This window comes from Pseudoliparis swirei, chromosome 5 (genome assembly GCF_029220125.1).
Source record: "Pseudoliparis swirei isolate HS2019 ecotype Mariana Trench chromosome 5, NWPU_hadal_v1, whole genome shotgun sequence".
Taxonomy (NCBI): domain Eukaryota; kingdom Metazoa; phylum Chordata; class Actinopteri; order Perciformes; family Liparidae; genus Pseudoliparis; species Pseudoliparis swirei.
The window spans coordinates 8,934,993-8,948,197 of record NC_079392.1 but is presented as its reverse complement, the minus strand read 5'-3'; the positions used below and the strand labels follow the sequence as shown (position 1 = coordinate 8,948,197).

Below are 13,205 nucleotides of genomic sequence, written 5' to 3'. Positions count from 1 at the left end.
AAATTGATTAGAAAGACAAGCAGCCCTCACATAAAACCACCTTATTACGTTGTTTTGGCGGGCGGTTGCCTACATTACCAGAAACATCATCATCCTATTGGAGTCATGTTTGTGTTTAACTTATGAGTATGAATCCAAGATTCACTCTCCGTTTAGCTCTGGTTTGGTCTCCACCAACTCCTGAGATAGAAATCTGAAATCTGAGCTGCTTCATGCTCCATTTTCTTGATCAGCTAGTTTCTAACTGTCTGCTGAACAGGTAGTGTACAGTTTATCAGAGCTTTCATATTACAAATCAAACCCATCAAAAGCCTTTTGGATCGTCTGACAAAGCTCAAACTGACTTTTCTTTTAGTCTTTGATTGTTTTTGTGGACAAAAATCTGTGAAATGATGTGTGAAGTGTGTGTACAGTAACAGTGCTTCAGGGTTCCTTCTGCTGAGGCACTACACACATCTTAGTTCCCAACGCAACACATTAGCACTCAACTCTACCATGGTGGAGCCAGAAAACTAAATGTGTGTGTGTGTGTGTGTGTGTGTGTGTGTGTGTGTGTGTGTGTGTGTGTGTGTGTGTGTGTGTGTGTGTGTGTGTGTGTGTGTGTGTAGGTGTGTGTGTGTGTGTGTGTGTGTGTGTGTGTGTGTGTGTGTGTGTGTGTCCGCGCTCCCGAAAGTCTATCTTTACGGGGAACAATGTGATTGTTAGATCTTGAAAGAGATGACATTTTGCCAAGTGAGGACATTTTTGGAAAGGTGAAAAAAATAATTAACAAAGCTTTGGACTCTAACAACATTTTACAAAATTAGTATCGATCTGGAACTAAAGGTCGCTTTTGGAAAGTAAAGAAAGACATTTTTACGAAGTAAAAAAATACATTTTTTGAAAATTTGTTGTCGTTGTAAATTCGGACATCTTTGCAAAGTGAAACCATGCAAACATTTTTGGGGGAATTAAGGACATTTATGAACCAAGGGATAAATAGTGAGCACAGAGTGCAGTTCCTGAAAAGCATGTGTTCATATTCACATATTTAAGTACAAATGAGTGTGTAAGAATATTTGCCTGTGAAAGTTGCATGCACACAAACAATAAGACACGCACTGACCACTTTCCTTGAGGCTAAAATTCTTACAAACTGTAACTCTCAAGCTTGTGATGAATAATGATTCAGAATGGTCCAACACAAGGTTATCACAAGAAGAGAAATCAAAGAAACGCACCACAGGTCAAAGAAACGCACCGCAGGTCCACCGGCTACTTTACATTACATGTCATTTAGCAGAAGGCTAAAGTTTTCTTTTTTCCCTCTCCAGAATAAAGAAAGTATAACTCGTCTCGAGCATGAATTAAAAATCAATCATCCTGAAAGTTGCAGGTATGTTGGAGGACGGCCGTCTGCGGAATCAAAGTCAATTCACACTTAGTTTGCCAAACGAGTGAATAAAATATGATGCTCCAGTTCGAGAGGAAGGGGGGAAAGATTCTCGAATTGGAATTTCTGTCAGCTCAACGAGAAGTTGTAGGGAGACAAATTATTCACACACACACACACACACACACACACACTGTACATTGAATCAAGTTGGTCCGTGGGGTAACTCGTGGTCTTGGCGCCAGCTACATCCTTGGCTATGGGGGGGAAAGTGAATGTCTACATTTATTAAAATTGGACAAAAATGCTCTGTGCAGTCATTTGCTTTTTAAATCCGTCTCTTTACGGTATACGGTATTTATTCATGACCTGCCGTCTTGTTTTCTCTCCTTTTTAACGACCCTAATGGTTACGGAAATACAGAAAGTCAAACACACAGCCTGAGGTGATAATCGTCAACAAATAGTGGTGAATTATTTTCAAATGTTTGCACAAAATAAAGCTGACACACTTCTTGGAAATCAGCTCCACTGCCTCCATCCTCCAAGCCCCCGTCCGTTAGAGGTCACATGTGGGCGAGCAGCTCATAAAGCTGGTGGTGTGAGGGTGGGGGGGAACCATACTGATATGGTGGCTGGTTACATAAATCAAGTATAATTAGATTGATAAGCTCAATTTGGCCTATATAAAGAGGGGTCTTATTGAGCACACATATTGTCTCATCTCATTTTTATTTATTTATTATTGTCAGAGAGGTTATGATAAGTGTGGCAAAGTCACTGCTTTGAAAACTTATTGATGTGATGACATCATAAATGGTTATTTGAACTAACCACACACATACACAGGAATATTTATAGATAGACATGTATTACTGATGCACTGACTTTAAGTAATGTCGTGACTTTGAGGGTGGAGCTTATGTTCACTGTATTCTGTATAGGAATATGTAGTAGAGCACATGGTATAGTACAACACCTTGCTATTGTGACACCTCACATTTAATTCGGGACATTCACTAAATTATCCCTCTATAAACTAACTGAATAGAGGAAAGCTTTTGATGTGAATTTCGAAGATTGATACCATTCTCATTCTCAATAAATATGGAGCTTCAACCAGCTAGCGAGTGTTAGCTTGTTGTTTTTACGGGTAACGGACGAAGCTTTTCCTTCACAATGTAAACAATCTCCCAAAATGGCTCCACTTGCACATGAAAAGGCTTCTCGAGGCAGGTGAGGGCGGTGTGTTTATAGGATAGGAGAACTTGTATTTTCAATCCATTACACTCTGACCTACATTTCTCCTTTGCTTTTCCACCTTATTTCTGTCTGTCTGTCTCTCTCTCTCTCTCTCTCTCTCTCTTATAGCTTCCCGCTCTCTGACAGGCCTATCTTGCAGGACAACTCGGATTGGTGTGAAATCGCCGCCTGACAGGCGGGAAATTGGCTGTTATTTTTGGAGCAGTCATAGGGGACCGTCGGACCATCATCCCCTCTCTAAGAAGCAGGTGATGGGGGCGTCTTAAACATCGCACACATAGCAGATGTACAGATGAGAGTGGAGAGGAAAAAACACTGCGAAAAAGGGGAATGAGAGAGCTTAAGAGGATGGAGAAAAGAAAGATTGAGACGGTGGGATTTCATGTCGCATATATGAACATTTCCATTAGATTAGCCAAATATGAATAACCCTGTGCTGACATTCGCCCCGCATGCAAATGAGCATTTGACTTGGCCTTTGCACAGTGCGTGTCCTGTGCAGTGTGTGTTTGTGCTGAGATGATGGAAGTCTGGGGGGGTGAGGAGTTGAGTACCCCTCATCAACAACCCCCCCCCCAGCAGTTTCTAATGGATCTTTACCATAAATAAAAGGCATTATTAAAGGAAAGGTTCAAATTTTTGCTTAAAACTTGAGTTTTTAAGAGTACACTTTAAGTGAACAGCAGTTTAATGTTTTGTTGACCCATCTATTCATCGTGACCTTCTCCCTATCCAGCCTTCCGTACTCTTAGGTGTATTATGATGGTAATACTGTTGCAGGACATTTACTTTCATTGCTATTTAAGTAAAAGATCCGAGGACTTCTTCCACTACTGGTCCTGTGCAGTCGGTCTTCCTATCGTCGCTAGTCATGTTTTGTTTTTTGTGGCATCGAAAATACAAAATACATGCAGATCATTGCATTAATTTCCTAATGCTGTGTTTAGTGTTCTCCTTTTTATTTTATTTTTACCAAATGACAATTTCTATTTTGTTCAACTGTGGTCAATCCTTACAGTCCCGAGTAACTACAGTGATTCCCAACCAGCGGTACTTAGCTGTCGTCAAGGACAGCGAGGTAATGCACAAGAATGCAGTACTAGACTTGGCATGTCAGTGTGTGTTGATGTTGAGACAATAGAAGGGGGGGGGGGGGGGGGGTTATGGCCAAGCATTTAAGTGTCAGGCTCAATCCCACCTTTAGCCAAAGCAGAGAAAAGCACCTGCTGTACAATCAATACACACTTCTCCACCACCACGCGCTGCTAGTATTAAAGGTTGATCCTTTCTGATTCAGCCTGTTCATTCCAATTATTCTCGAGACACACATGCACGGATCTGTGGACGCTCTGCAGGGACACTCTTCAGCTTACACAAGGATGAATTCATTCCACACAAATGTGCTGCTTCAATCATCTGCGAGCCTTAATATACAGGAAATTTTGAGAAATATTCTGTAATTTAATTAAATAAACAAATGCAAGTAAATAAACAAATTCACTGATTCTGGAAAAGATTACATTCTTTTTTATTTATTTTTATGGTATGATGATGGTTTAAAAACTCATAAACTCAAATATCCTATCTCTAAATATCATGAATAAAATGAAGAAGTAGGTATAAACAAACAAAAAACTTGAATTGCAAATCTAACTCGAACACCTGCAAGGGTTTCCTGAGCCTTGACAAACACTCAGCTGTTATAAATCTTTTTTTTTTTTGGGTCGAGGAAATATTATTTTTTATGAGATAGGATTTTGATTTTTTATTTAAAGCCATAATCAGCAATATTAAAAGAATAAAAGGCTTGCAATAATATTAAGTTTGATTTTGATGAATCCAGAATGCATGACATTTTTGTGTTTTTTTAATTGCATTACAGAAAATAAAGAACTTTATCACAATATTCTAATTTTCTGAGACAGTCCTGTACATGTAACAAATCCCTCGTCTCCTCCTGACTGGCTGGCTGCGGGAATGCACAGTCACTGGCTCACTCATGCCCACTGGAAGGCTTCATACACAGTATTCATCACGGTCCATAAATTCACACAACACTGAATTCAAAATATACACACACACAGCACAGAGCCCAGAGGTCCTGTGGAAGGAATCTATTTTCTCTCCCATCTGGAGGTAGTCAACACGGCAGTAGCTAACCACTGCCCCCTTCTGCCTGACAATCAGACACTCACTTTATCCCTCAATGCATAAGTGATAAAGTGGGCCTGTACGTGATCATGCTTAATCCACAGTCAATCATATTTATTTGTGTCACTGTCTTTTTCAGCAATACTTTTTAGATAGAGCACAGTTAATATGTTGCAATGGCTTCTGGACAAGTCTCTCAATTATGAAAATGTGGCCGTTGCAGCAGTCAGCAAACAGCACTGGTGTGATCTGACATGACAGCCGCTCCAATGTTACGTCGTCCACGTTGAAAAAACATTAAATCACAGAAATGATATCGTTAATACCCTACTTTTTATAAACCTGTTCATTACATTCAACCCATTATTGTTTGGTATTTGCACCAATAAAGTCCTCCAGTGTTCGACAGTCTGGTCCGTGTGCAGCCGACGTCCGGGACTCATGCGTGTTCGGTCTCGTGGCGTGCCAGCGCGGGGGGTAACGTGGTCCCACAGGGGCCGTGGAAGTGGAACCTGAAACACAAAGAGAACAGGGATGTTGTCCGTGCTGTAAAACGTGACGCACACTTGGGATGATTAACGATGCACATTGTACCGAAAGTGTGCGGTGGTGAAATGACACGTACTTGAAGCGCATGGTGGCCGGTGTGTCCTCCATGTTGAATTCGGCTACGGGGACACCTCTGGCTGCCACCTGAGGAGCAAACATGGCCGCTGGATACACGATGGACGACGTGCCGACCTGCGGAGGGAGATTTTACTTGAAAATGTAAATAAATGAGTGAATAACCTTGACATTAACGCAAATCCAATTTCACATATTCTGTAATAATATACGATTTATGTATTTGTTTAGTACAATAGTGATAATGTCAATGCATCATTATTTACATTTATACAGTACTAAATAACATACTTCAAATGCAATGGAACTTTTCATGTTTTGTGAGAAATAGCATTAACATTTATAAAAAATTTAATCAAGATGGAAATAAAACAGACACACAAACACACACACAACTCACACACACACACAGAGACACACACGCACCACCAGGCAGAGGTCACAGCTGTCCAATACTTTCTCTGCGCGGGTGAGGATGCCGGAGTCCAGAGTCTCTCCAAACCAAACCACAGCTGGTCTCAGGAGACCATGACAGCCTTGTTGCTCACACCTGAAACACACACAAACACACACAGACACTTTGTCAAAACAAATGTCCTTATTTGAAAAGAGCACTGCACTAAATGAACATGAGCGTGTGTGACTCACCTGGGCAGCTGCTGAACAGGGATCTGAGCATCATCTGTGTCTGGGTCTGGAGCTCTGAGGGGCAGTTTGGTCAGAGACGTTAGGTGACACTAAAATGGACAATCACACCCGAATACACTTAAAATTCTTCCAAAGCACATTTCTTATTAATCCATGCAATTAAATAATGGTAGATAGTCCCTATCTGATGTATAAATATAATATAGAAATATATGTATGTATGTATGTATATATATGTATATATATATATATTAATTACATGGCTAAAACTGGCATAAACAAGTTAATTTAATAGGTTTTGCGAACATTGCCAACTTTACATCTGTCTTCAATATGATTAATTTGTGTTTTTGAATAAGACTAAGATAATTCAATTAAGTAAAAATATATACTTTAAATACAATGACTAGAATATTAGATTACCCGGAAAAGTAAACCATAGTAAATGTGCGTCGTCCACTAAATGATTTTATTTGGCAGCGAGATATTTATATCATTTATATCTTCACATAAGACTGTAGATGTGATCAGTACTACCGTTAACAGTCTGGTCAGATCAGTTTGAACATTTAGGATTCTGATACTCATGTTTAATTTTAGCAAAGGATGTCCGTCATTTTGTCCACAGTGGTGAATAAGTTCATTAGTGAAACATTTCAGCTATTAAAAAAAACAAAAGTCAGATCAGTGACGGAGTGACATTTCAGTTTGGTCACAGCTTTTGCTCGTCGCTGCGTCATCGGGTGTCACTTAGCTGCAGCTCAGGAGACAGAAACAGGATTCTTTTTCTGGCATTTTGTGCCAAAATGAATATGATCAATATCTCTTCTAACACATTTACATTGTATGTTGTGTTGTTGTTGTGTTGTTGTTGTTGTGTGTGTATGCTTAAAACACATTTTGTCGGCACAGTTCATGTTTGCATTCGTTTGGGCGGCATGTTTTCCTGCCAGTGTTCTTCGTGAGCTGTTGTTGATCAGAATTCCTTTCTTTTAGTATATTCCTCCACATGCTTCCCTTATTTGGCCATAACGTCACATTATCGAGATGAAACCGTCCTATTCACCCAACATGAAGCTCTCACCCTTTGCCCTCCAGAGCGGCACAGATGGGGCTCTTGTAATTGTCCACTTCATGACCACAGCTCATACAGCGTGTTTTAAACAGACTTCCTGGATTAACAATAGCAGAGATAATAGATTAGTGCTGTAACAAATAGTCAAGTGATTAGTCGGTGGACAGAATATTAATTAACAACTATTCTATCAATTGATTCATTGTTTTGTGGAACATAGCAAATAAAAATGCCAAATATTGCCAAAATGCCAAGTCCCATCTTCTCTAGTCTGGAGATGCACACATACACACACACACACAATTCATTTTTAATTGGTTTAACATCTTATAGACTAACTAATTAATCAACTATTGAAAATTGATCAGTAGTAAAAAATAAAATAAGTGTGCAGATGGAAGGACAGATAATTATTCTCTCAATCAATTATTATGGCCTGTCGAATGTCTAATTATAGTGATATGTGCCTATCATAGTTTCCTAACATTACATGCAATGCCATCGAATTTCCTGTTCAGTCTGACCAACAAGGAAGAGTAGAACATCTTCAAAATGTAGAAGCTGGAAAAGTTTGCCATTATGGCTTGAAAACATACTTCTTTGTCGAGCACAAGAACAGTTAGGAGTACATGTATAGGTCTATGCTGGCATTCAGTGCAGTCTACTTGCCGTGGATTTCCAGGATGTTTTGGGATCCGGCGCGGCGGTGGAGCTCGTCAATATTTTGAGTGATGACTGTCACCGTGCGTCCCTGTTTACTCAGTCGCTCCTCACACTCTGCGATGGCCAGGTGGGCCGGGTTGGGGTTTTTTGTGAGCATGACCTCGCGTCGGTAATGGTAAAACTCCCAAACACGCGAGGGATTCCTGGAGAAGGCCTCTGGGGTGGCAAGTTTCTGAAAGATGAAAGCGTGAGAAATTATAATGAATACTGAGATAAACACAGTGCTGATTTAAAAGTTCCCCAGGACATTTTTAGCATTAAGCTCTTTTTTGCTGTTGAACTGGGGTTAAATAAACTCCAAAATTGTTCACAGAAGAAGAGCACAGACTGCACAGGGCTGTGCACAACTGAGCTTCAGAAACGCAATGAAGAATTAGGAATTTGTAGTTTCTTCTTTGAGTAAGAACTTTTTTTTTGCCAAAGAAAAGTTTTCGGAGGGACTGAGATGCATGAACAGACTCTTCCAGCTGACGAGGACTCAATAGTTATTTGTTAAGTTTTCTTTAAGCCCTCTCTCGGACAAAGATGTTTCCCTTGAGAAAGATTAATGCTGCTTTATGACTCTCAGAAAAGTACAGTCATTTTTTTTTTATATGCCGTCTTGCAGTTTTTCACATTAAAGAGTGATAGATTGATCTGTATAAACTGATGACAGAAATTGTGTCATATGCTTATGTGTGCTGTCAGCTGCAATAAGAATAAAAGCATTGGGAAATAGTTGTTCACATATTTGTTTAATAAATGAAACGACTGGTGAGATCATATATCATACATCTCATCTGGCTTGGGAACGCCTCTGGATCCTTGAGGAGCTGGAAAATGTTGCAGGGAGAGGGACATCTGGACTACTTTGCTTAGCTTGCTGCCAGCGTGACTCAGATAAGCGGCAGAAACTTACAATTAAAACACTGTAGAATATGCTTAGTTGCCAGTTTATTAGGTCCACGAAGATTAATCTAATGCGGTCTAAAACAACAGTCCAAGAATGAATCCTACCTTCCAAGGTTAAAGTGTTACATTTTTTGTTGAAACCATTTTAGAGAAGTCTTTTCTCTCAATAATTGTTTTTAGTGCTGTCGGATTGAATTGCATTATACGGTCAGGTGTTTCTACCCCAATTTAATAAAAGAGGGAGGGTGAGTAGCAGAAACACTTCTCCGTGTCATACATCACAGTATGACAATATCCTTGCATACCTGTGCTTGCCATTTTCTCCAGTAGCCTCCTGCTCCTCTGAAGGTGGGGACTCCACTCTCTGCACTCACCCCTGCTCCGGTGACGATGGCTATATTCTTGGCCTTGGAGAAGATCTCCCTGAGTGCTGCGAAGTCTGCAAATAAACAGGCCGATTTACACATACACAAAATGACACTAATGAAGGCCCGAGAATTTGTGGATGACTACGGTAATATGTGCTCATTGGGATAAGGAAATAACAGCAGCAGTGACGAAAGAAAGGAGACTACCTGAACTGGGTCTGGCCATGTCTTGGCTTCCCTGAGGCCTTCTCAGGTTGGCATGCAGGTGAGAGTTTATGAATCCTCTACATGGGAGCTGGCGCACAATCATTGGGTTTCAGATACTAGGGAAGAAAAATACGACATTCTTCAAAATGGAAACAATTCAGTTTTATGCTTCCCATCACCGCTTTATTTTTTGTAGTTACAATTAAGATATTTGCACACAAAGCTATTTTGCTTCATTTAATTATAAGTCAGGTTCTTAAAAAATGAGCGAAGAATTGGAGATAACACATTAAACTTTAAAAAGGTCTGTGATCTTTGTTTGGATGAACCAATGACAACTTGGAAAACTTGAGAAAAGAAATGTGTTGGTTGCGCAGATGTAATCTGAAAATGACTTTAAACCAGAGGTATGTGTCGTCAAAATGGCCAAATAAAGGGTTTCTTCCAGCTTGGCTGTTTTTTTATCTTTTATAATACAATATTTGCTTATAGTATCTATTTTAAACAAACAATAGCATTCAATCTGTTATCATAGCAGTGATGCTAAACGAAACGAAAAGATAAGGCTTTAAGAGCAATAATATGTTGCATTTATTGACAATTTACTGATCAACACAGGTAAACTAACAAAAGAAAAAATTAATATTGTGCCCAAGGTGCCCACATTCAGAATAGTACACTACAGCTACACCACTTAAACCATCATAACCATGACAGCTATTCACCAACTAACTGCAACTAAACCCAAAGTCACTGAAGACCAACAGATTCATTTTTAAAGAAACCTTAAGATATAAGATGTCACATGGGGCCATTCCTGCAAACTCATAAGGGGTGTAAAAGGTGACAAACAACGGGGGGAGGGGGGGGGGGGTGCAGGTGACTTTTTTCCTTCTTTTTTCTCCACACCACATGCACGTTGTTTGATGATACCTCAAAGCTTTTATAACTACAGTCTTTGTTCTGACTGCAAATCTAAATAATAATAAACATTTTAAGAAAAAAGGTCCACTGAATAATTCAGTGATCGGGCCTTAATAATAGTTATAACAACTTTACATTATCATTAGGCTATATACAGGACTGTCTCAGAAAATTAGAATATTGTGATAAAGTTCTTTATTTTCTGTAATGCAATTAAAAAAACAAAAATGTCATGCATTCTGGATTCATTACAAATCAACTGAAATATTGCAAGCCTTTTATTATTTTAATATTGCTGATTATGGCTTACAGCTTAAGAAAACTCTAAAATCCTATCTCATAAAATTTTAATATTTCCTCAGACCAAGTTAAAAAAAAGATTTATAACAGCTGAGTGTTTGTCAAGGCTCAGGAAACCCTTGCAGGTGTTTCGAGTTAATTAGACAATTCAAGTGATTTGTTTAATACCCTACTAGTATACTTTTTCATGATATTCTAATATTTAGAGATAGGATATTTGAGTTTTCTTAAGCTGTAAGCCATAATCAGCAATAAATCAGAATAAAAGGCTTGCAATATTTCAGTTAATTTGTAATGAATCCAGAATGCATGACATTTTTGTTTTTTAAAATTGCATTACAGAAAATAAAGAACTTCATCACAATATTCTAATTTTCTGAGACAGTCCTGTATAATATGGTTAAAGTCATTCATGAACCAACTTCCTTTTTTTAAACTTGTGTGCCCTGCTAAGCTTTGAGCCTGTTCCATGATTCTGTTCCATGATTCTGTTCCATGATTCTGTTCCATAACTCTGTTCCATGAGCCTGTTCCTTCGACTTGTCCCATCAAAGATGTGTTATTGCGAAGAGCACCACATCGCATAATCTCCGTGTCTCACTCCAATCTCATAAACGCCGGCCGTCCAATTTACACCCCACCTACCCAAAACAAAAAACTCTTCGGATCCACACTATTCACGTGGATGACCTATTTTGATTTCAAAACGGCGAATTTCGCCGAAAGGTGACAAGTTTGCAGGTATGCATGGGGCGCATGTGGCATGTGTTCTCAGGAACCTCGGCGTGGCGTTATAGAGCCAAACGGTCACGCGAGTAAACATAAACAAGCTCAGAGCTAGCCCGTGTTTCGGTTCGTTTAGCGACCGTGTTCACTGGGGACTTCATTTTAGTTGTCAAATACGACATAAGCAAGGACATTTGTGTGAATAATTTGGTAAAACCGTCATATTACGATGTTGTTTCTGCTTCCATTGATCATAGTTGGCTCTGACTAGGTCTGTCGTTAGCTAGCTCACTAAAAAGTGAGCGCTGGGATCCAGAGAAACAGCACCGAAGCGTCCCATTACGTTGTGAAGACCGTGAACGCGGCACGCCCATGGACGTGTGAATAGTTGTGGGATATTTCGCTAGATTTGTGGTTCTCTAACGCTCAATAAAGAGGTAACGTTACCCGAAGCCTGGACCATCAGCTGAAGGAAACAGGAACTCGGTCTGTGTTTACTGTCTCTCACCAGCTCAGCTGCTGAGGTCGGTATGAGACAGTGAGCCTATGAGGAGAGCCAGCGAGGTAAATAACAACCGTCCCAAAATCTAGGTGTCACCAGCAGGGGGCGCCGTTTTACTTCAGTGGTATTGTTACTGTATGTGTATTCATGCAGCACTGGCCCCATAAGAGACATCACCGCGGTTAGGAAATACAGAGTATTGTTCTTTTGAAAGGTTTTTGTTCATAACAACGAACTACACAACCACACTTTGGATTTGTTTGATGGGCTGCCTTATTTTCTTGTTTACATATATAGCCACACGTTGGAGACAAAGTACTTGTTTTCCCAAACTCTGTTTTAAGTAATTGTAATTGTTCGGAATAATGTTTGTATAATTATTTATTAGAATTATGAATGCATTAATAGGTAAATTATTGGTGCACCTGCTAATGGTGGGGCTTAGTTTTTACGTGAATATTGCCAAGTGGCTTATGAATTTCTTATCTGAACCTATGTCACATCATTTATTTTTTGAGAGTATTTTGTATTGTTAAACTGAATAATATAAACTAATAAAACAAATGTACTCGAGTAAAAGTACAATATTACCCGGAAATTGAAATACTCAAAGTAAAGTTCCTATGAACATTTTAATTAAGTACAGTGGCTCCACTTATGTAGTTACAATTCGTCAATATGCATAGCTGTCAATAATTAAATTCACTTTACAGTCCTTCTGTTATTCTTTCTTATTGGAATAATATTGCATCATTGAACCCATTGAAATTCATTTTTATTTTCCTTCCTCCACCAGAGGCCAGAATTGGCTTAATCGAGTATGAAGCACACAGTTAAAGCCATATATTGTGATGTTTTACTCGGAACTCTGTGTAGCCTGAGATAGATTGATAGACTGATTGATTACTTTAGTAGTCCCATGAGGAATTGCAGTGCAGCAGCAGCCAAGACACACACACACACACACACTAAAAAAAACGATTCAAGCCCTTTAGAGGTGACACATTTAAATATTGTTTGATACATTTAAATAAATCAATTACAAAACGAAGATATTTATTTTGAATGGGTGTAACACAAAATGTATGAATACTTTCATTTATTAGATTTATTTAGGTTACACTCACAAAAACGATTCAAGCCCTTCTTCGAGGTGACACATTTAAATATTGTTTGATACATTTAAATAAATCAATTACAAAAATAGATATTTATATTTAATGGGTGGAACACAAAATGTATGAATTCTTTCATTTATTAGATTTATTTAAGTTAGATGGTGTGCATATCAACTCAAAATAAATGTGTTTCATTGAGGACTACCCTTTGCGCATGCGCCAGCTGCAAATCAGTTGTTTACAAGGTGAAGTCACTTTCAGGGCTGTACGGTGGTGTAGTGGCTAGCACCGTCGCCTCAAAGCCAAAGGTCTGT

At 39.1% G+C, this 13,205-nt stretch overlaps 1 protein-coding gene across 1 annotated transcript; it reads right to left on the bottom strand.

Annotated features, from left to right (window-relative positions):
• Positions 1-4,884: 4,884 nt before the first annotated feature.
• On the bottom strand, positions 4,885-11,800 carry LOC130194384 (NAD-dependent protein deacylase sirtuin-5A, mitochondrial-like). The gene is given in 9 exon segments (XM_056415378.1): positions 4,885-5,297; positions 5,411-5,526; positions 5,836-5,959; positions 6,058-6,111; positions 7,142-7,225; positions 7,798-8,027; positions 9,052-9,185; positions 9,322-9,437; positions 11,719-11,800. Coding segments are annotated over 8 exon segments (1,002 nt in total). The 5' UTR covers positions 9,425-9,437; positions 11,719-11,800; the 3' UTR covers positions 4,885-5,140.
• Positions 11,801-13,205: the final 1,405 nt, after the last annotated feature.